This window comes from Diaphorina citri, unplaced genomic scaffold (genome assembly GCF_000475195.1).
Source record: "Diaphorina citri unplaced genomic scaffold, Diaci psyllid genome assembly version 1.1 scaffold136, whole genome shotgun sequence".
In the NCBI taxonomy this organism is placed as follows: Eukaryota; Metazoa; Arthropoda; class Insecta; order Hemiptera; family Psyllidae; genus Diaphorina; species Diaphorina citri.
This window is the reverse complement of record NW_007377573.1, coordinates 102,695-125,192: the sequence shown is the minus strand read 5'-3', so window position 1 is coordinate 125,192 and position 22,498 is coordinate 102,695. Positions and strand designations below refer to the sequence as shown.

Here is a 22,498-nt window from a genome sequence, read left to right as displayed (position 1 = left end):
GAAATTCCTTTTTAGGTAGGTTTTAAAATTAGATTTAGCGAAAAAAAAATCCTCAAATATAGGAGGTATAAGCAGAAGTGACAGCTACTGAGTGTTTGACCTCTATAATTTCTGGATCGATTCTCTTGATGGAAATTTTTCTCATCCTGGAAAAAAGGAAACCAGCATGTTTTCAACAAATTAAATTTGACTTTTGAGGAACTTTGCGTCCTATCACTGCACGCTGGAGCTGCAGTGAAGGCATTTGTAGGCAATAAAAATACAAGATACGAATTTAACAAAATTACAGCGGACTGAAAATTATCAGGAACAAATCCTGAGAGACATAAAAAAAACCTGTTTCATTTCTCTTTCTAAGTGCAACACTGATGCTGTGATTATAGTAGATTTGAACCGTAACTGATTTGCCTTGAAAAAAAAACCTGTTTCATTTCTCTTTCTAAGTGCAACACTGATGCTGTGATTATAGTAGATTTGAACCGTAACTGATTTGCCTTGAAGATGTTAGTAGGTATTACCAAGAGAACCAAATCGGTTCATGACCTGCGCAATGTTCTGTCAAGGTCATTTCTAGATTGTTAGTTTTCTCGGTGATGACTTCATTCATCTTTGGAGTAATATAACCAGGTGTAGGAGATGAAGATTCTATTGACAACTATTCCCACAGCCAAAATATCATTTTTCAAACATTTTCTCCTATAAATAATTGTCCTATAAAATCATATACCTACTCGTAAAATTCGATTTTGTGAAAACCGAGGGACTATTGAAAAGACCTAAGAAAATTAATAATTCACCTCTGAATTATTGCTGATTGATATTTTCAGTTACGTAAACGTAATACGTAACATCGTGGTCATTATTAGCGCTATTGTCTTAAATAGTTGATTACTATCTCACTGATAAGATCAAGATCAGGTTCCTCAGATACGCACGAAGGTAAATACCACAATCAGATAGTCACCATCAACGGCATTACTAAATTACTTATATATGTATTTAATGTCATATGACTCATCATGTGGGACAGCAGCATTTGAGGATGGTAAGATGGTTAGTTGGTTAGTAATCATTTGATTTATTTCTTAGAAATTTAGGTTTCTAGGTATTATTATGATTGGAAAATTTGAACTTTGAAAGGGATTAGACTTTCGGTATCCGTAACATTGAGAATATTGAGATGTCAATGGCACCAGTTGAAACTAGTTTTGACAGAGTCTCGGTGATGACTTCATTCATCTTTGGAGTAATATAACCAGGTGTAGGAGATGAAGATTCTATTGACAACTATTCCCACAGCCAAAACATCATTTTTTAAACATTTTCTCCTATAAATCCTATAAAATCATATACCTACTCGTAAAATTCGATTTTGTGAAAACCGAGGGACTATTGAAAAGAACTAAGAAAATTAATAATTCACCTCTGAATTGCTGATTGATATTTTCAGTTACGTAAACGTAATACGTAACATCGTGGTCATTATTAGCGCTATTGTCTTAAATAGTTGATTACTATCTCACTGATAAGATCAAGATCAGGTTCCTCAGATACGCACGAAGGTAAATACCACAATCAGATAGTCACCATCAACGGCATTACTAAATTACTTATATGATGTAGATATTGAATGTCATATCACTCATCATGTGGGACAGCAGCATTTGAGGATGGTAAGATGGTTAGTAATCATTTGATTTAGTTCTTAGAAATTTAGGTTTCTAGGTATTATTATGATTGGAAAATTGGAACTTTGAAAGGGATTAGACTTTCGATATCCGTAACATTGAGAATATTGAGATGTCAATGGCACCAGTTGAAACTAGTTTTGACAGATTAAGTAGAAACAGTAATAAATATAATCAATTAAATGAACACATTAATATTCTGTGTTGTTTGACATTAAAATCATATATTATTTATTGACTTATTTAACTACCTGGACGACTTCTGTGTATGCCTTGATTTGTCCATTCAACTTTACAATGACATTGATTGAGAATTGTCAGGCATTGTTCAAATAATTACGATTGAACTATTTATAAACTGTACATACGCATAATGAATTACAGATAATCAACACCATATTCACCATAATATTGTAGCTGATTTTCAAAATGAAGGTCGTTTTGACAGGTGATTTTTAATTTTAGGCAAAAGCATTTGTAATAATCAGTATATTTAACAGTTAACATGTATTGTAAGCATATAAGCACCTTGGAGTGTAAGCAATCTAAGTAATTAGGCACATTCATATTAATACTTGAATATTTTGTGTTCTCAATTGAATATTAATTTTATTAATTGACTTGACATTATTGGCAATAGATTCACGTAGATAGAGAATATTAAAGCTAGGCCTGACTACCGCCTCGAATATGTATGGTCAAATTAACTTGAATGGAATTGCTTCTCTTCAATCCTATTCAGAGGGCTTGAGAAGCCTGTGTATTCAGAATTAGGTACATTGATTTCCATTGCTTCCATTTGAATCGTACTTTTTGATTTGTTGTTATAACATCCTTAACCTACATACCTTGCTAGTTTTTTTCACAGTTTTGATTGTCTTTTTGCCGTTATAACAAACACTCTAGTGCTTCTACCGTTGTATATGTCGTTCATTGTCCTCTAGCTGGGTCATTGTGAATGAAGAGTGCCTGTTTGACATCAACTCTTTTTTCAGAGCTTCGTAGTATTTTTATGACTTTGTTCAAATCTCAATGGTCAATCACGTACTTGTTGGCTTCCATATTGACTTCATGTGTGTGCAAAATGTTTGCGTTTATCATAATGAACTGTGTTGGGTATAACATTACTTACGACCATTGGGGTTTTTATCTAGATACCTACAATCCTATTTATGACTTTGTTCAAATCTCAATGGTCAATCACGTACTTGTTGGCTTCCATATTGACTTCATGTGTGTGCAAAATGTTTGCGTTTATGATAATGAACTGTGTTGGGTATAACATTACTTACGACCATTGGGGTTTTTATCTAGATACCTACAATCCTACATATTTGTTTCTTTGCTATTGATTTGATACTTTTGATAGACGTCCACTTACCAGAGACTCAATCCTAGGCCAAACCTAGAACCATCTACACAGATCTCTTTCACCTAAACTAGTCTAATGTACAATTACAATAAAGTTCACAGACCATTAAGTTGAGGATATTGTTGCCTCTATTATCCTGAACCATGTTATCATCGCCTACAACCGGAAGAAAACCAACATCCTTTCGTACGTAGATATTTCCAAACGTTCAATGAGCATAAGAGTTGTCATAAAACACGGCAAAGAAATTTCACCCATGTGTCTGGACGGCAGGGCCAGCTTTAAGAAGAACACTTGCTTACATAGCTGCTACTGTTATCGTGATGGAGTTTCTGTAATGGTGGATTTATTAACAAAATATCTTGGACAGAACTTACTACAGCGACTACTTACGATCTTGAACGTCTTGGCCCTCAATTTGTCGAGGAGTCGACAACTCATATGTTGCGTTTCGTTGTGATCCAGAAAGCACGAGTGAACCGAGAGCGGAGAGCAGTCAGAAATGCCGGACGAAAGTTCTCGATTGACCACCGCTAGAGAGAGCTGTTTAGGATCATGACCGCAAGCGATGTTGAATGTGGACACTTGAATGACTGGCAAGAACACCAAGAACAATGTAAACCTGGAACAAAAAGAAATTTACAACATGAATGCAAAATTCCTCACAAGAGATGATGTTGGAAAGACGGTACATTTGTATTCGACGAAACGAACTGTCGATATCTGAATGACAGTTTTCTAGATTTCAATGTTCGAGTAAATATTTCTGATGGAACCAAATTTCGATCACTACTAACACAATATTAAGTACCTACATGTCCTCTCCAGTCACCAAACAAGTACCAAATATAACGTAAAAGTCTTACACGACATTCCTCTTGAGCAAGTAGAGATTCTTCAGAAGTTGAGCCTTGAATCTTGCCATGGCAAACTGTTTTCCTACATCGATTGGCATTTCTTGCGGAGTAAGAGGGGCTGAGGGGTGAGTTTTGGTCGCTGATTTCAGTTTGTTCGCGGTTTCCTCTTCCAACCTGGACTGAAAAAATTAACAATAACTTTATTCTACTTCACAATTTAAATAGAGTGTTTACTCTATTTGAAAGTTGAAAACGAAATTGGGTTCATTGATTCAATATTTTTATTAAAATCATTATTTTTGTTAATTTATTTGACACAGTTTAAATTTCCAACAATTCCTTTTCTAACGTTTTCTGTCACATCTCAAATTTATTATCATCTTCTTTCTTTCTTTCTTCTTCAAATAGTTTGTCACTTACGGATCCGCGGCTGCGTTAGAGGACTATTAATGATGCAGTATTTAATTTGAGTAAAACATTTTCTTCTTCAAATAGTTTGTCACTTACGGATCCGCGGCTGCGTTAGAGGACTATTAATGATGCAGTATTTAATTTGAGTAAAACATTTTGAGTGATTTCAGTTTGTTCGCGGTTTCCTCTTCCAACCTGGACTGAAAAAATTAACAATAACTTTATTCTACTTCACAATTTAAATAGAGTAAACACTCTAGTTGAAAACGAAATTGGGTTCATTGAAAGTAAAACATTAGACAAAGAGCAGGACGAAAAGAAAAGAGAAGAAAAGGTGGAAGAAGAACTGGCTGGACTAATGATGATTTTACTTTCACTACAATATTTTGTTCCTATATTTTTGCTCACTCTTTGCTAACACATCTGAGAACATTGCACCAAAAAGAACTTGAAGTAATAATAAGTGACCAAAAACATTGCAACAAGACTTCAAGAACCCCTGACACTTGTTCTTGAAAACATGACGCTTGGCCCTGGCAGTCGCTATACACACATGGGATATACGATGTACTTATGAGGAGAATAGACATCACGAGCTATCTTTCTTTCCCTTATTCACTACAATATTTTGTTCCTATATTTTTGCTCACTCTTTGCTAACACATCTGAGAACATTGCACCAAAAAGAACTTGAAGTAATAAGTGACCAAAAACATTGCAACAAGACTTCAAGAACCCCTGACACTTGTTCTTGAAACAAACATGTAAAGTATTCATGACTAATTTGATATTTGTTTAGAGATCAGAAACAATTGGGACCATCTTCTGAAAGATCTATCTAGTGCCCATAAATAATTCATATCATTTAAAGAAAATATTCTACTTCCTAAGAACTTAGATGTACAAACATAAAAAGAGTCAAGCAACCATACATGATTCATACAGAAAATGTCACAGGTGACTTTTTAATACTATGACATTTTATATATATTTTTCAGAAATGCTTATGATTTGCCCGAGTTTTATAAATGTTATCTATTCTTTGAGAAATGTGTCCCTCCTAAGAAGCAATGTGCTGGTCTTCGAGCAAGCATTCCTTTTCCATCTGATACAAATTAAACAATTGAATTTACCTTCTCTTTTAAAATCTTTGGTCTGTTAAAATAAACGTAATGGTTATAATACTTAACAAAACAAACATTATGTCTATTACTGGAGCAGTCGTAAACTGTTACTTCATTCAGGTTGAAGCTTTGAGTCGTCAGCTCTGGACCAAGTTTCGCACAGGTGTTTTTTCAAAGTTGAAATTGTCAGTGAACTTTTTTTGGCTTCACCAAAGTGTGCTGAGCAAATTTTCGAGTTGTGTTTTTTTGAAACTTGTGACAAATTCTGAATACCTAGACTGTTAAAAGATTGGTGAAGGTTTCATTATTAATTTGGTGGTAATTTTTTGTATTTTCATTAGAAATGTAAGTTTTTCAATTCAATTATTAATTATGTAATTCAAATGTTCATTTTCAAAAATAATAATGTCCATGTACCTAAAAATTTCAAAAATAATAATGACATGAACTCAGTTAGAAACGTTTTCTCAGTAACAATCAATTTAAATACATATATTTCCAAAATCTGATTTAATTTCTTTTCTGTTTTGTTTCAGTAGTGTTCGCTCATAGGCTCTGGCATGAGTGTCGTCCCTCATGACTGCCTTGGACATTTTCGGATTCATCTGTCTTCTCGTCCCACACAGGTCCAGGTATACTTTTAATAACTGAAGAATAAAATTAGTATATACTATTAGTAGGGAAAGTCGAAACAGAGTAGGTGAAATATAAAGATTTTGGAGGATCTCAATCTCATTACAAATGTCTGAGTTGAAATTCTTTTTAGGTAGGTTTTAAAATTAGATTTAGCGAAAAAAATCCTCAAATATAGGAGGTGTACGCTATACGTAAATTGAGAAAATAATTACAAAATCGATTAAAATATTGCTTCATAGGTGACGTCTTAGCAAATGTCACAAGCTCGAATCGACGAACAACATTAGGACCCTTGGGTGCATATTTACGTACCTTTGTTTCCTATAAGAACTAATCGCACCTACAATCACAAACCCTATCTATCCTTCCTCTTATTTACTGTGCTTTTGCTTGATATGACGCAGGTATTTGTTTACTAAAACACTCCGAGTCACATCAGCATTCAGCAATATCTCATATTGCTCCAATGGTTCTGAACTTACGTCGTATAAATTTTGCTGAAAATATTGAGCATGTCACGCGGGCAATAAAGTAAATATTGTCCGATGTCCAGCACATATTGTCCTTAGTTCCTTCCATAATGACATAGATCACTCTATGAATATCAATAGGACTGAATCTAAGAGTTTGCCGATTTGGTGGTCCGATCACTTGGGAGTTCCCGGTGGTTCACAACATTGTGTCTCCTATTCGGGGATGGCAAATTGATGAAATTGATTCCAAAATCAATCATACTTAGGTAATATTTGTGATTTATGATCCTAGCCCTGTATTCCTACAAATGGACAAATCTAGGACTTTGTGTTCCCTAATTTCACCACAAAATTTCTCAAAATCCTCTCCTTCATTCTTGCTCTGTCCGATTAATTTCTTGACAACCGTAACTGCCTTTGAGATTAATATCACCCACAGAGGCCAACATATATTTTACTAGGCCATGATGACCTGCCTGAAGAAGGACATTCATAAGTAGGGATTTGATAAGATACATGCAAACCTCTCAGTTGAAATCACCTCCTGGAAACCACTATTCTTGACGTATGTGATCAGAAATTCATATTGAACAATGAATTACTTGGAATTACTTGGTCGAAAATAAAACGCTATGACCTTCATACTGTCAAAAATAATGACAGGAAACAATTTTATTAGATGAGCCTCAGACATGCAGAAATGTTTATTACTCTGGCTGGCGGATGGCGATGGCGTTAGCAGGTAGGTACCTACTTCAGGTTTAGGCTGACATTCTTCGCAAAACGGTCCATGCATATTGCTTAATCAATACGAAAGTTTTGCCAAAATGGTAATGGTGTGGGCCCTGTTCCAAAAATGACATGGCACTCGTCGAATTTTATTCCACTCGAATTTTAGGGCAGAAAAAAAAGCACTTACTGTCAATATTCTTTTAATGTAGACGTAGAGTATAATTCCTGGATCCTGGAGTAGGTTATTTGTTATTTATATAAGCACTTACTGTCAATATTCTTTTAATGTAGACGTAGAGTATAATTCCTGGATCCTGGAGTAGGTTATTTGTTATTTATATTTTTTTTCCAGATGAACATTTTGGTTTCCAAACGCAAATTGTGTTGAGCATTGTGCTCAATGCTTTTAAATAGTGTCTCTTTTCGTCTATCTTTAGAGGGACATACCTACCCACTAGGGTAACTACTGCGAACGTCAAGATTCGAAGCGCCGCGCGCCGGGCACTGTCCGGTGTCGAATATGTCGCAACCATAAGACAGAAAGACAGTGGAATGAATCCACTTCTCTTAACGAGATTAGAAAATGTCTTTGAGGGCTGAACTCACTTGAAAATAGCTTATCCACCTCTTAAAAATTAGACTTCAGTACCTAAAGGAAACTAAAATCAGATTGATAGAATATTATTTAGATAAGCAAATTAAAAAAGAAACAAAATTCCAATACATACATAGGTAATGAATTAATGATAGTGATGCTAGAGAACATCATAGAAAATTAAAAGCTCTCGTTTACTATCTAATAATTGCTAGCCAAGCCATTTGTACCATTAGTCCACAAAAGACATTAAACAGGCAGATAATAAATAAATGAAAAATTACTTACTTCAGTCCGGCGATTATTGGGCAACTTTCAAAAATCAACTTCGAAAAAAAAGAAAAAAAAAAAAACAAACAAAAGTTTGGACAGAAAATTTCTAAAAAATCACCACAGGGAAAAAAGCTACTACTTGAACTAAAAAACTAACTTGAGAAATGACACAATAGGACGAGGTGTGATTATGAATATGAGTCTCCAATTGTTTAAACTCTGAAGTGTTAAAGTCGAATAGTATTGATCACAGGAATATTGAACGTCTCCCAAACCTTCTACACCTTGCTACTAGTACTTGTGATCAGCATAAGGAATTAAGGATTTGTAGTGTCAATGCTAACTTGACTATAATTTTGTACTTGTTTGATTTATTTCTTACCAGGAATGTTTCCTACCCTATACGCCTATACCATTCCACCTACCACCTTTAAAATAATTATTTCAAATAAAGCTCGAATTGAATTTCCTTTGTCCATGTCCGAACTAACCATATTTTGAGTAAAATTTCCTTTGAACTATCTTCCATCATTAATACTTAAAAAAGCTTTCAATTTTCAATAAGAAACTGTAGATAGTAAAATTTGAAATTCATAACATACAAAACTATTAATACCTGGCCTATTTGTAAAACGTTTTTCGCAATTATTGGGGGGGGGGATAAAGGAGAAGTAATGATGACTATAATTAGGTAGATACTTTACACACCTTCCTTTGAAAACTTTTAAAAGATGAAATACCTACCGGAATTTAAGCCGTTCCTATTTCATTTCATTTCTGAAGTTTTATTATGAGCTGAGGGGTTAGTGAATTTGAAAGTTTCAAATATACCTACCTAGATATCTACATAGTAATAAGTACCTATTTAATAGAAAAAGATAATTCCCTAATCTCACAAATGCTTTGGCCACATTGAAATTGTACCTATTATTACCTATGTGTTATTTATTACTACCTATATGGAAATGGTAATAATTACTGGAAATGGTAATAATGTATGTTGTGCCTAGGATGATCTACTTTCTGGACTCCTTTCGTGGACTTTTTCTGTGTCATCATCATCATCTCTCATGAATTCCTGTTCAAAGTTCCTCGTACTTTAAACTTGCATCACGTGACACAGGTGGGCAAATGTGTTCCATTTATCTTCCCAATCTCCAGTCCTTATCTCCACTTGATAATCTCCCGCCGATAATCTTTATCAAACAATTAACGCCAAATACGGAGTCACACTTTAACTCCTCACACGATCTGAGTGATTTAGATTACTGTAATGTTGCTATGTTTGTTACTGAGAGTACTATTTCAACTTTCAATGGTCCCAAAAGAGTTATTCTGCCATTTATAATTTCCTAACCGAAGTCAGACTCTAGAAATTCGGTATGCATTTGAATAATCTCCTGAAAGTCCGAACATCTCCAATATTGATATCAGGTGAAAGATTTCCAAATCCAATTTTGGTTATTTGGTGTTTTGTTCGTGATTTTAAATGGCTTGGAATTACTTATTCCTATCTTCCTTTTTACCTTTCCGTCAATTTCTCAAAGGATTTTCGTTTTTAATTCAATTCAATAACATAGGAATAGTCGATTTTTACTGTTGCTTCAAATTCTTGTAGGCATATCATTTTTAACCCATTTTCTTGTGTCTCAAGTTTCTTCAGTCCATCTTTTTCCAAATTTGCTTGAACTGAACTTGAAAACCTTTGTACTCGATTTCCATTTCTAAAAGATTGATTTTCAGTTTTATCTTCAATCCTCAATATTAGTTTTCTATTCTTATAATTAAGGACTTTCTTTAGACAGCAGATCTGCGCTGCGGAAGTATGAAGGGACTTTTCAGTATCATCCCACCGGTAGGTAGGTATAAATGAGGTAGATGTGACACTTTTTTAAAGGTTTGATACTGAGTGGCTGACCTAACAACGGAGATCTTAACGTCCCAAAATCGAAGATATGTAGAGCCTATTTGGGCTGATTAACGTTTTGTATAAAACTATTAAACCAAACTTCCGGCTGCCAGCCTAGTTCCAAACTTCCGGCTGCCAGCCTAGCTTGGTTGGTGGCGCGTCTGCCTTGTAAGCGCTAGGCCGCGGGTTCGATTCCCACCCGGGGCGGATTTTATCCTGATGGGATAATGTTCGTTCTCGGAACGGCTGGCTTTCCTCCTATCCTGTCTTCCTTCTCTCGATTTCGGGACGATAAGACCCTAGCAGTTACAGTTCCCTCTGTCAAACCTCTTAAACTTCCGGTTGCTCGAAGGAATCTGACATCTACGGATGAAGGTTGAAAGCGTGTGGCTTCGAGTCCCCAACCCCTAACACAAACAAGGGCATTTACTGCAATGGGTACCGTAAGTAAAATATACGTAGATATTTAAACAAGTAGAAAATCGGTTTCACATTGCCTGCTGGTAGGTAATGATAATGACCAATGTGTTCGTATGTTTACTAATACCCTAATTCCTAATCTATGTCGTACTACAACTACTGAGCTATTTGAACCTTGAACGTATGTTTTGCACCAGTAAAATGAAGATAGGTATTCACTAATAATTTAATCAGAGCCCTTATCACAGTAAGTAATCATCTCTTATTCAGAATTAGGTACATTGATTTCCATTGCTTCCATTTGAATCGTACTTTTTGATTTGTTGTTATAACATCCTTAACCTACATACCTTATTTATATTTTTTTTCCAGATGAACATTTTGGTTTCCAAACGCAAATTGTGTTGAGCATTGTGCTCAATGCTTTTAAATAGTGTCTCTTTTCGTCTATCTTTAGAGGGACATACCTACCCACTAGGGTAACTACTGCGAACGTCAAGATTCGAAGCGCCGCGCGCCGGGCACTGTCCGGTGTCGAATATGTCGCAACCATAAGACAGAAAGACAGTGGAATGAATCCACTTCTCTTAACGAGATTAGAAAATGTCTTTGAGGGCTGAACTCACTTGAAAATAGCTTATCCACCTCTTAAAAATTAGACTTCAGTACCTAAAGGAAACTAAAATCAGATTGATAGAATATTATTTAGATAAGCAAATTAAAAAAGAAACAAAATTCCAATACATACATAGGTAATGAATTAATGATAGTGATGCTAGAGAACATCATAGAAAATTAAAAGCTCTCGTTTACTATCTAATAATTGCTAGCCAAGCCATTTGTACCATTAGTCCACAAAAGACATTAAACAGGCAGATAATAAATAAATGAAAAATTACTTACTTCAGTCCGGCGATTATTGGGCAACTTTCAAAAATCAACTTCGAAAAAAAAGAAAAAAAAAAAAACAAACAAAAGTTTGGACAGAAAATTTCTAAAAAATCACCACAGGGAAAAAAGCTACTACTTGAACTAAAAAACTAACTTGAGAAATGACACAATAGGACGAGGTGTGATTATGAATATGAGTCTCCAATTGTTTAAACTCTGAAGTGTTAAAGTCGAATAGTATTGATCACAGGAATATTGAACGTCTCCCAAACCTTCTACACCTTGCTACTAGTACTTGTGATCAGCATAAGGAATTAAGGATTTGTAGTGTCAATGCTAACTTGACTATAATTTTGTACTTGTTTGATTTATTTCTTACCAGGAATGTTTCCTACCCTATACGCCTATACCATTCCACCTACCACCTTTAAAATATTTCAAATAAAGCTCGAATTGAATTTCCTTTGTCCATGTCCGAACTAACCATATTTTGAGTAAAATTTCCTTTGAACTATCTTCCATCATTAATACTTAAAAAAGCTTTCAATTTTCAATAAGAAACTGTAGATAGTAAAATTTGAAATTCATAACATACAAAACTATTAATACCTGGCCTATTTGTAAAACGTTTTTCGCAATTATTGGGGGGGGGGATAAAGGAGAAGTAATGATGACTATAATTAGGTAGATACTTTACACACCTTCCTTTGAAAACTTTTAAAAGATGAAATACCTACCGGAATTTAAGCCGTTCCTATTTCATTTCATTTCTGAAGTTTTATTATGAGCTGAGGGGTTAGTGAATTTGAAAGTTTCAAATATACCTACCTAGATATCTACATAGTAATAAGTACCTATTTAATAGAAAAAGATAATTCCCTAATCTCACAAATGCTTTGGCCACATTGAAATTGTACCTATTATTACCTATGTGTTATTTATTACTACCTATATGGAAATGGTAATAATTACTGGAAATGGTAATAATGTATGTTGTGCCTAGGATGATCTACTTTCTGGACTCCTTTCGTGGACTTTTTCTGTGTCATCATCATCATCTCTCATGAATTCCTGTTCAAAGTTCCTCGTACTTTAAACTTGCATCACGTGACACAGGTGGGCAAATGTGTTCCATTTATCTTCCCAATCTCCAGTCCTTATCTCCACTTGATAATCTCCCGCCGATAATCTTTATCAAACAATTAACGCCAAATACGGAGTCACACTTTAACTCCTCACACGATCTGAGTGATTTAGATTACTGTAATGTTGCTATGTTTGTTACTGAGAGTACTATTCGTACTTTCAATGGTCCCAAAAGAGTTATTCTGCCATTTATAATTTCCTAACCGAAGTCAGACTCTAGAAATTCGATATGCATTTGCATAATCTCCTGAAAGTCCGAACATCTCCAATTATTGATATCAGGTGAAAGATTTCCAAATCCAATTTTGGTTATTTTGGTGTTTTGTTCGTGATTTTAAATGGCTTGGAATTACTTATTCCTATCTTCCTTTTTAGCTTTCCGTCAATTTCTCAAAGGATGTTCGTTTTTCATAGGAATAGTCGATTTTTACTGTTGCTTCAAATTCTTGTAGACATATCATTTTTAACCCATTTTCTTGTGACTCAAGTTTCTTCAGTCCATCTTTTTCCAAATTTCCTTGAACTGAACTTGAAAACCTTTGTACTCGATTTCCATTTCTAAAAGATTGGTTTTCAGTTTTATCTTCAATCCTCAATACTAGTTCCGCTAAAGTTTACTTTTGGAGAGCTCTTGTTAGTCTTGATCCATCCAAATTCCAGACCAAGCAGACTGCAAGGGATATTGGATGGAATAATCAAGTCTCCTTTTGTTTCAAGTTGGTTCATCAGAATCATCAGGTTACAAATTTGAGCATGAGTGAAAGTAAGTCTCTCCAGGGGATCAGCGCCCCACGGACCTCATCAATATTATTGTGTTTGCCAACAGCTTTCGGATCCATCTTTTGTAAGAGTGAAATTATTGTGGATTCCATTGAGTGCTGGATGTTTCCTAATATGTGATTTCGTTCTGATCTATTCCGCGTATTTTTTTGATCCGGGGATGGATCCAAAATTAGGAATCAGCTTAACTCCATACACAGAAATTCCGCTCTGAGGTTTAGGTGGGGGGCAACTGCCCCAAGGGATGGGTTAGGATCAGCGCCCCACGGACCTCATCAATATTATTGTGTTTGCCAACAGCTTTCGGATCCATCTTTTGTAAGAGTGAAATTATTGTGGACTCCATTGAGTGCTGGATGTTTCCTAATATGTGATTTCGTTCTGATCTATTCCGCGTATTTTTTGATCCGGGGATGGATCCAAAATTAGGAATCAGCTTAACTCCATACACAAAAATTCCGCTCTGAGGTTTAGGTGTGGGGGCAACTGCCCCAAGGGATGGGTTCAGCTTATACGAATCTACCATCCATCTCAAAGTATTCGTAATGAGAATGACAATCCCGACCCTTCCTATTTGTGACTGAAAACCCTTTCCACTTGAATCACCTGGGGAAGTTTTGAAATTATTGGGGTAGAATTATTGAAGATTACCTAGTTGTTTTGTGAATAACTACATACGTACTTGACATGACTTTGGGTGTTGATGTAAATTTGTTACTAAATTTGTAAAGATTAGTACTCGTGAGAATAATGTTCAAGCAAAATAGTAGGTAAGAGGTTATGCACAATTGCACATTATGAACGACTTTATAATCAATTTCTCAAGAATTTTAGAAATCCAAGATTTCAAAACAGATCAGGACCAATAGAATTGGCTTTTCTCATTTGAGAGCCCAAGAAATGCATTTTGCTGCAGAAGAATTAATAGATCTGCCTTGTCTTTGAAAATCAAATGAATATCTTACTTTGAATCTTTGCAAACATCTACAGAAAGATCCTTATCTGGTAAAATGCCCGGTAGCTCTGCATTTTTGCTGAGCATGCTTTTGTCTGTCATCTTTTCCAAATAACAACCTATAATGAGACAATGAAAGGCATACAGTTGCATAACGCCAAGTACTTGCAACAATACCCAGACATTCTCATAACACAATGACATAACACTTTTAGTGATTGCCATATTCTTATGCAACTCATTACCTATATTTCCTGAAAGTATTTTCCACAAGTCATGCCTACCAAACTTCTGGCATTCCCCTCCTGGATTTGTCGGCTCAGGAGAAATTCTCCTATTAAATTGAAGATAGAGTAAAGTTTCTCTCATTACCTACTTATAATCTGTCTTAATTGTTTTCTTCCAAGTCTGCTGTTGCCATTGTTAAGTGATCCTATTGTTTTGTGAAGTGATATGCTGTGAAGTCTCTATTAATTTTGTCAACAAAATTTCTGATCATTCAAAATAGTGCTTTATCCCTGGTAGGTTGTTTGGTGTGCTGTGATTGTTGAGTATTTTTATAACAGGTTGATTTTAATAATTTTATTGCAGAGTGACTTTTCGTTTGTAATATTATTTTACAAATTATACCCCGGTGTTTTATCTGTGCTCGTGTGCTCTATTTCCTCCAAGTTGAGAATAATTTGCAAGGATTAAATAATATTTCTGCCCGCCTAGTTAGCTTGGAGGATAATGCATCTGCCTTGTAATCGCTAGGTCGCGGTTTCGGTTCCCACATCGGAAGGATTTTATCCTAAGGTTTTATCCTAACAGATAAGGTTCGGTCTCGGAACGGCTGGCTTTCTCCTATCCTGTCTTCCTTCTCTCTTTGCTTTCGAGACCATAAGATCTCAAAGAAAGTTGGTAGATATTTAGTGATATAACTGATTTTAATTTGATTGTATTTATTTTACAGGTGAACCCTCAAGAATGAGGACAAACTAACACGATACAAGGAATTATGAACATGGGCTTTCCTCTTCCGGTTGCGCTCATCCTGTTAGGTGTCGCTTGTTCCTATGCAACACAGATCAAATACATTGTCAGATCCGGACCCTTTGAAGCCAGCCCAGAACTCTTAGCTGACAAATGGCGCCGGGAAATTCACAGTATGGTCGGTAGTGCAGACAACAATATTCTGCCAACAACGGAAGCTACATATCAGGACTGTGTGCTGGATGGATCCTGCAGTGATTTACAATCTGATGGGTTTGGCGCTGAAGGAACTTTCAAACCTTTCCCTCAGGATCATCTAGAGAAGATTTTGAAGAAATTTCAGAAAGGTGATACCAAACTTGCGAATATTTACATCGACAGAAGTGATGTCAATGAGGAAATCCATAACAACGACAATCAGCCTCAACCTCTGCAAGAACAGCCCCAATCAAATGACAAGTCAAAATCCTGGAATGTTATAAATCAGCAGTCACCTAACAAACATCCATACGATGACAGACAAGGCTGGGTCACCCTCGAACCCATTGCATGGTCCTCCAGTCAAATACAAAAGTGGGAACCCAACCCTCGGCCAACTTTTCCTCCACCAAATGAAGCGGCCAACTACTGGAATCCTAATCCTTCACCTAGTAAACCTTCTCCATCCTACGGACCACCAGTCTCTTCAGAGAGACCTCCGTGGAACAAACCAAGCTACGAATACAACACAAACAAATGGGGCAACAACAAGTGGCCTGCAAATCAAAATTACGAGTACAAGCCAACCTACTCCCCTGGGAGTAACTGGGGAGGCAACTCTGATATCATCACTGATAACAGACCTGGCTCTTTCCCTCCTGATAATAGACCGTCTGGATCTCATGAAAATGCAGGGTACCGACCCTGGGGTGGTGGTGGTGGGGGTCAACCCTCTCCATCCTATAATAAACCAACTTATTCCTATGGGAATAGTAATAGCTACAGCAGCAGTAGTGAGCGTCCAAGTAGTAGCTACACGTCCTCAGCAGATGGTGACGGTCATTGGGTCCTACTGTCCAGCACCAAAGGATATTCCATTCCTCAGCGCCACAGGAGTAACAGCCGCTCCATGAACCTGAAACAACTGGAGGACGACAAGGAGTTTCCTAAAACCATCACCGCCAATGTTGTCAACAACATGAACAGCTAAGAGAGACTGCTGAAGTCTCTACTGATGACGTTGCTACCTCTGGGAGAGAAGACCATTGTTTTATAATATGTACATAACGATCACCATTGAGCGTAGGTAAAGGTTTTACCAGAAAATCAGACACCAATGTTTTCATTGACTTATTTACTTCGTAAAATTGTATAGTAGTGTTTTATTTGGTCGGTATCTAGGTATCTTATCGACCTACCTATGATATTTTCACGGGATAGTCCGTGAGGGGTTTTATCTGTAAGTAGGTAGGTACCTATATTTTAATGAAATATGTAAATTAGCTCTTTAGTTTAATTTAGTGCACGACTTCTTTTTATGGGTTTTTAACAAACATTATTGCACTTTGTAACTTTTCACTTTTCTTGGTGAACACTTCTCTTCGTATTTTGTCATTCTATGTATTTTCTATTGTTCAGTCTCATCATATCAATGTGTGATTTTAATAATGTATAATTATAAATCTAATACATACCGATGTACATAATCGTCATTACTACATTTATAATATAAAAAGTTATATTATTTATTGCAAACTCAATACTTGTGTTACTTTTTTGGAGTTTGAAATTTATCTCTAGTTATTTCAGCAGGTCTAATCTCTTTCCGATTCGAGTTCAAATGGTTAGGGGATATGGGCAGTAATATTATACATTTCATGCATTCCTCTCGTATCAGTTTAATGGACGAATTGGTCGAGGTCTATGTTAGCCTTGCACTTTGGAGGTCCCGGGTTCAATTCCCGGAAATGCCGAAGTTTTTCTGCTCTGTTTTATGGGAAATGGTAGAATTACAAGTGCTCAGACTCTATTTCTAAATGGGAAAAGGGAATTAAGGATGATCTAAATGTGACACCCCAAAAGTTTTGGAGCGGCCCATCTGTGGAGAATTTCACCTCAGATTGGTAACTAATTCAAGCTGCTCATCAATTTACTGTCCCCATGAAGCTGAGATGGAATCCCGCCAGATACTTATATCTCACTTATCGTTACTTAACTTCAGAGATCCATTTGAAACGGGTACATTTAATAATCTTTAGCGTGACACCTGTGTAGAAGTTTTCATTTTTGCCGGTCCCACGGTGATGTTAAAAACAACCTTCAAATTAAAATAATCGATTATGCAATACGGCGAACATTATTCTTTCTCTAGAATGTAAAGCGTTTTGCATATTTGTTCTGTTATTTGGGCTGATTAACGTTTTGTATAAAACTATTAAACCAAACTTCCGGCTGCCAGCCTAGTTCCAAACTTCCGGCTGCCAGCCCATGGTCCTCCAGTCAAATACAAAAGTGGGAACCCAACCCTCGGCCAACTTTTCCTCCACCAAATGAAGCGGCCAACTACTGGAATCCCAATCCTTCACCTAGTAAACCTTCCCCATCCTACGGACCTCCAGTCTCTTCAGAGAGACCTCCGTGGAACAAACCAAGCTACGAATACAACACAAACAAATGGGGCAACAACAAGTGGCCTGCAAATCAAAATTACGAGTACAAGCCAACCTACTCCCCTGGGAGTAACTGGGGAGGCAACTCTGATATCATCACTGATAACAGACCTGGCTCTTTCCCTCCTGATAATAGACCGTCTGGATCTCATGAAAATGCAGGGTACCGACCCTGGGGTGGTGGTGGTGGGGGTCAACCCTCTCCATCCTATAATAAACCAACTTATTCCTATGGGAATAGTAATAGCTACAGCAGCAGTAGTGAGCGTCCAAGTAGTAGCTACACGTCCTCAGCAGATGGTGACGGTCATTGGGTTCTCCTGTCCAGCACCAAAGGATATTCCATTCCTCAGCGCCACAGGAGTAACAGCCGCTCCATGAACCTGAAACAACTGGAGAACGACAAGGAGTTTCCTAAAACCATCACCGCCAATGTTGTCAACAACATGAACAGCTAAGAGAGACTGCTAAAGTCTCTACTGATGACGTTGCTACCTCTGGGAGAGAAGACCATTGTTTTATAATATGTACATAGCGATCACCATTGAGCGTAGGTAAAGTTTTTACCAGAAAATCAGACAAAGCCTATGGGAATAGTAATAGCTACAGCAGCAGTAGTGAGCGTCCAAGTAGTAGCTACACGTCCTCAGCAGATGGTGACGGTCATTGGGTCCTACTGTCCAGCACCAAAGGATATTCCATTCCTCAGCGCCACAGGAGTAACAGCCGCTCCATGAACCTGAAACAACTGGAGGACGACAAGGAGTTTCCTAAAACCATCACCGCCAATGTTGTCAACAACATGAACAGCTAAGAGAGACTGCTGAAGTCTCTACTGATGACGTTGCTACCTCTGGGAGAGAAGACCATTGTTTTATAATATGTACATAACGATCACCATTGAGCGTAGGTAAAGTTTTTACCAGAAAATCAGACAAAAATGTTTTCATTGACTTATTTACTTCGTAAAATTGTATAGTAGTGTTTTATTTGGTCGGTATCTAGGTATCTTATCGACCTACCTATGATATTTTCACGGGATAGTCCGTGAGGGGTTTTATCTGTAAGTAGGTAGGTACCTATATTTTAATGAAATATGTAAATTAGCAAATGTTTTCATTGACTTATTTACTTCGTAAAATTGTATAGTAGTGTTTTATTTGGTCGGTATCTAGGTATCTTATCGACCTACCTATAATATTTTCACGGGATAGTCCGTGAGGGGTTTTATCTGTAAGTAGGTAGGTACCTACCTATATTTTAATGAAATATGTAAATTAGATCTTTAGTTTAATTTAGTGCACGACTTCTTTTTATGGGTTTTTAACAAACATTATTGCACTTTGTAACTTTTCACTTTTCTTGGTGAACACTTCTCTTCGTATTTTGTCATTCTATGTATTTTCTATTGTTCAGTCTCATCATATCAATGTGTGATTTTAATAATGTATAATTATAAATCTAATACATACCGATGTACATAATCGTCATTACTACATTTATAATATAAAAAGTTATATTATTTATTGCAAACTCAATACTTGTGTTACTTTTTTGGAGTTTGAAATTTATCTCTAGTTATTTCAGCAGGTCTAATCTCTTTCCGATTCGAGTTCAAATGGTTAGGGGATATGGGCAGTAATATTATACATTTCATGCATGTCTCTCGTATCAGTTTAATGGACGAATGGGTCGAGGTCTATGTTAGGCTTGAACTTTGGAGGTCCCGGGTTCAATTCCCGGAAATGCCGAAGTTTTTCTGCTCTGTTTTATGGGAAATGGTAGAATTACAAGTGCTCAGACTCTATTTCTAAATGGGAAAAGGGAATTAAGGATGATCTAAATGTGACACCCCAAAAGTTTTGGAGCGGCCCATCTGTGGAGAATTTCACCTCAGATTGGTAACTAATTCAAGCTGCTCATCAATTTACTGTCCCCATGAAGCTGAGATGGAATCCCGCCAGATACTTATATCTCACTTATCGTTACTTAACTTCAGAGATCCATTTGAAACGGGTACATTTAATAATCTTTAGCGTGACACCTGTGTAGAAGTTTTCATTTTTGCCGGTCCCACGGTGATGTTAAAAACAACCTTCAAATTAAAATAATCGATTATGCAATACGGCGAACATTATTCTTTCTCTAGAATGTAAAGCGTTTTGCATATTTGTTCTGTTATTTGGGCTGATTAACGTTTTGTATAAAACTATTAAACCAAACTTCCGGCTGCCAGCCTAGTTCCAAACTTCCGGCTGCCAGCCTAGCTTGGTTGGTGGCGCGTCTGCCTTGTAAGCGCTAGGCCGCGGGTTCGATTCCCACCCGGGGCGGATTTTATCCTGATGGGATAATGTTCGTTCTCGGAACGGCTGGCTTTCCTCCTATCCTGTCTTCCTTCTCTCGATTTCGGGACGATAAGACCCTAGCAGTTACAGTTCCCTCTGTCAAACCTCTTAAACTTCCGGTTGCTCGAAGGAATCTGACATCTACGGATGAAGGTTGAAAGCGTGTGGCTTCGAGTCCCCAACCCCTAACACAAACAAGGGCATTTACTGCAATGGGTACCGTAAGTAAAATATACGTAGATATTTAAACAAGTAGAAAATCGGTTTCACATTGCCTGCTGGTAGGTAATGATAATGACCAATGTGTTCGTATGTTTACTAATACCCTAATTCCTAATCTATGTCGTACTACAACTACTGAGCTATTTGAACCTTGAACGTATGTTTTGCACCAGTAAAATGAAGATAGGTATTCACTAATAATTTAATCAGAGCCCTTATCACAGTAAGTAATCATCTCTTAAGAAATTATGATGGAGTTCTATATCATCCCTTACAAAAGTATGATAGAGATCCCAAAAGTAAACAAGCCTATTTGATCAGGCCAATACAAGGAAGTCACTACTTAGAGTAAAATGTCTTCTAATCCCATACAGACCACCTTTCTCCCATCTCCTCGATTATAAATCTCAATAACGGAAGTAGAGTGTATGACGAGATTTTGAAATCACGAGACATGCTAAGTACAGTTAATTGGATCTAATAAACTTGGGGTAATTTATTACCTTCTTTCATTTGAATATTATTGAATATTATCTCTTCTTTTTCATAATTGGATCTAATAAACTTGGGGTAATTTATTACCTTCTTTCATTTGAATATTATTGAATATTATCTCTTCTTTTTCAGACGTTCTACAGTAACACCCTCATACCCTCATACTTGAGTGCTTATTTTTATATATAAATAAAATAGATAAATAAATAAAAAATCTTTTACTTCCTTCTTCACTAATCTTTTTTTTTTCTTTCTTTTTTTAGTGGTGGCGCCATTGTATCAAAACTAATTTTAGTTTATACACCTTTGCCTAATTTATACAGGACTTTATTACTTAATTTACCTGACTTTACACGAGACTTTTACGATGTGTGCTGAAGTCAATCTAATCAGAACTTTAAATTATTCAAAAAACAATAAAGAAATCCGTTGGCTCTTTGGGCGTCAAATTAGAACGTCTAAAGGTCACCTGCCTTAATCGACCTTCTTGATTTCGTTCAAAATTCAACGAAGAATCATTCATAGGTCAGGGGAAATTGAGCGGATGGTGCCTTGAGAGCAGAATTTTTGATAAGAGATGCCCAAATTTGAATAAATTTTGATGATTCACATCCCAACATCCTTTTCATACCTTAGAGGCTTAGTGGTATCTTGTGAATATGATAGGTTATCTTGCTCAGTGTATTTACATAATTTGATCGCTGGAATCGCAGAATCTAGCATAATTAATGACCTACACACACATTGCCAGTATGACTGACCTCTCTCACTGTGGATAAGCCCAATTGCCCAATCCATGCCCACACGTATTGGACGGGCAGAATTACCGTGGCTTCTCGAGGATGTGGAAAGGTAGAGTTGGTATTAAAGATAGCAGAGTTGGTATTAAAGACAGTCCGCAGCCAATAATTTTGTACTTGTTTGATTTATTTCTTACCAGGAATGTTTCCTACCCTATACGCCTATACCATTCCACCTACCACCTTTAAAATAATTGATTGTTGAGTATTTTTATAACAGGTTGATTTTAATAATTTTATTGCAGAGTGACTTTTCGTTTGTAATATTATTTTACAAATTATATCCCGGTGTTTTATCTGTGCTCGTGTGCTCAATTTCCTCCAAGTTGAGAATAATTTGCAAGGATTAAATAATATTTCTGCCCGCCTAGTTAGCTTGGAGGATAATGCATCTGCCTTGTAATCGCTAGGTCGCGGTTTCGGTTCCCACATCGGAAGGATTTTATCCAAAGGTTTTATCCTAACAGATAAGGTTCGGTCTCGGAACGGCTGGCTTTCTCCTATCCTGTCTTCCTTCTCTCTTCGCTTTCGAGACCATAAGATCTCAAAGAAAGTTGGTAGATATTTAGTGATATAACTGATTTTAATTTGATTGTATTTGTTTTACAGGTGAACCCTCAAGAATGAGGACAAACTAACACGATACAAGGAATTATGAACATGGGCTTTCCTCTTCCGGTTGCGCTCATCCTGCTAGGTGTCGCTTGTTCCTATGCAACACAGATCAAATACATTGTCCACAGGTGAACCC

General features: G+C 36.5%; 3 protein-coding genes across 4 annotated transcripts in view; 2 read left to right on the top strand and 1 right to left on the bottom strand.

Annotated features, from left to right (window-relative positions):
- LOC103504866 (ABC transporter G family member 20) overlaps nucleotides 1–8,431 on the bottom strand; it is a 33,830-nt gene extending 25,399 nt beyond the window's left edge. Inside the window, exon 1 of the mRNA XM_026820306.1 lies at nucleotides 8,177–8,431. The gene's annotated coding sequence lies outside the window, so the exon portion shown is untranslated. The remainder of the gene's footprint in view (nucleotides 1–8,176) is intronic.
- Nucleotides 5,989–16,504, top strand: LOC103504862 (protein transport protein Sec31A-like). Of its 2 annotated transcripts, none has more exons than XM_008469161.3 (2): nucleotides 5,989–6,084; nucleotides 15,218–16,504. In XM_008469161.3, the coding sequence occupies exon 2, from the start codon at nucleotides 15,263–15,265 to the stop codon at nucleotides 16,424–16,426; it is 1,164 nt and encodes a 387-aa protein (XP_008467383.1). In that variant the 5' UTR covers nucleotides 5,989–6,084; nucleotides 15,218–15,262; the 3' UTR covers nucleotides 16,427–16,504. The 2 variants fall into 2 exon arrangements, with proteins under 2 accessions (XP_008467383.1, XP_008467385.1); XM_008469163.3 differs by lacking the exon at nucleotides 5,989–6,084 and adding an exon at nucleotides 14,678–14,783.
- Nucleotides 16,505–17,069: 565 nt separating this feature from the next.
- Nucleotides 17,070–18,445, top strand: LOC103504865 (pro-resilin-like). Its single transcript, XM_017449872.2, has 2 exons — nucleotides 17,070–17,135; nucleotides 17,675–18,445. Exons 1-2 carry the CDS (start codon nucleotides 17,070–17,072, stop codon nucleotides 18,341–18,343), a joined length of 735 nt encoding a protein of 244 aa, XP_017305361.1. The 3' UTR covers nucleotides 18,344–18,445.
- Nucleotides 18,446–22,498: the final 4,053 nt, after the last annotated feature.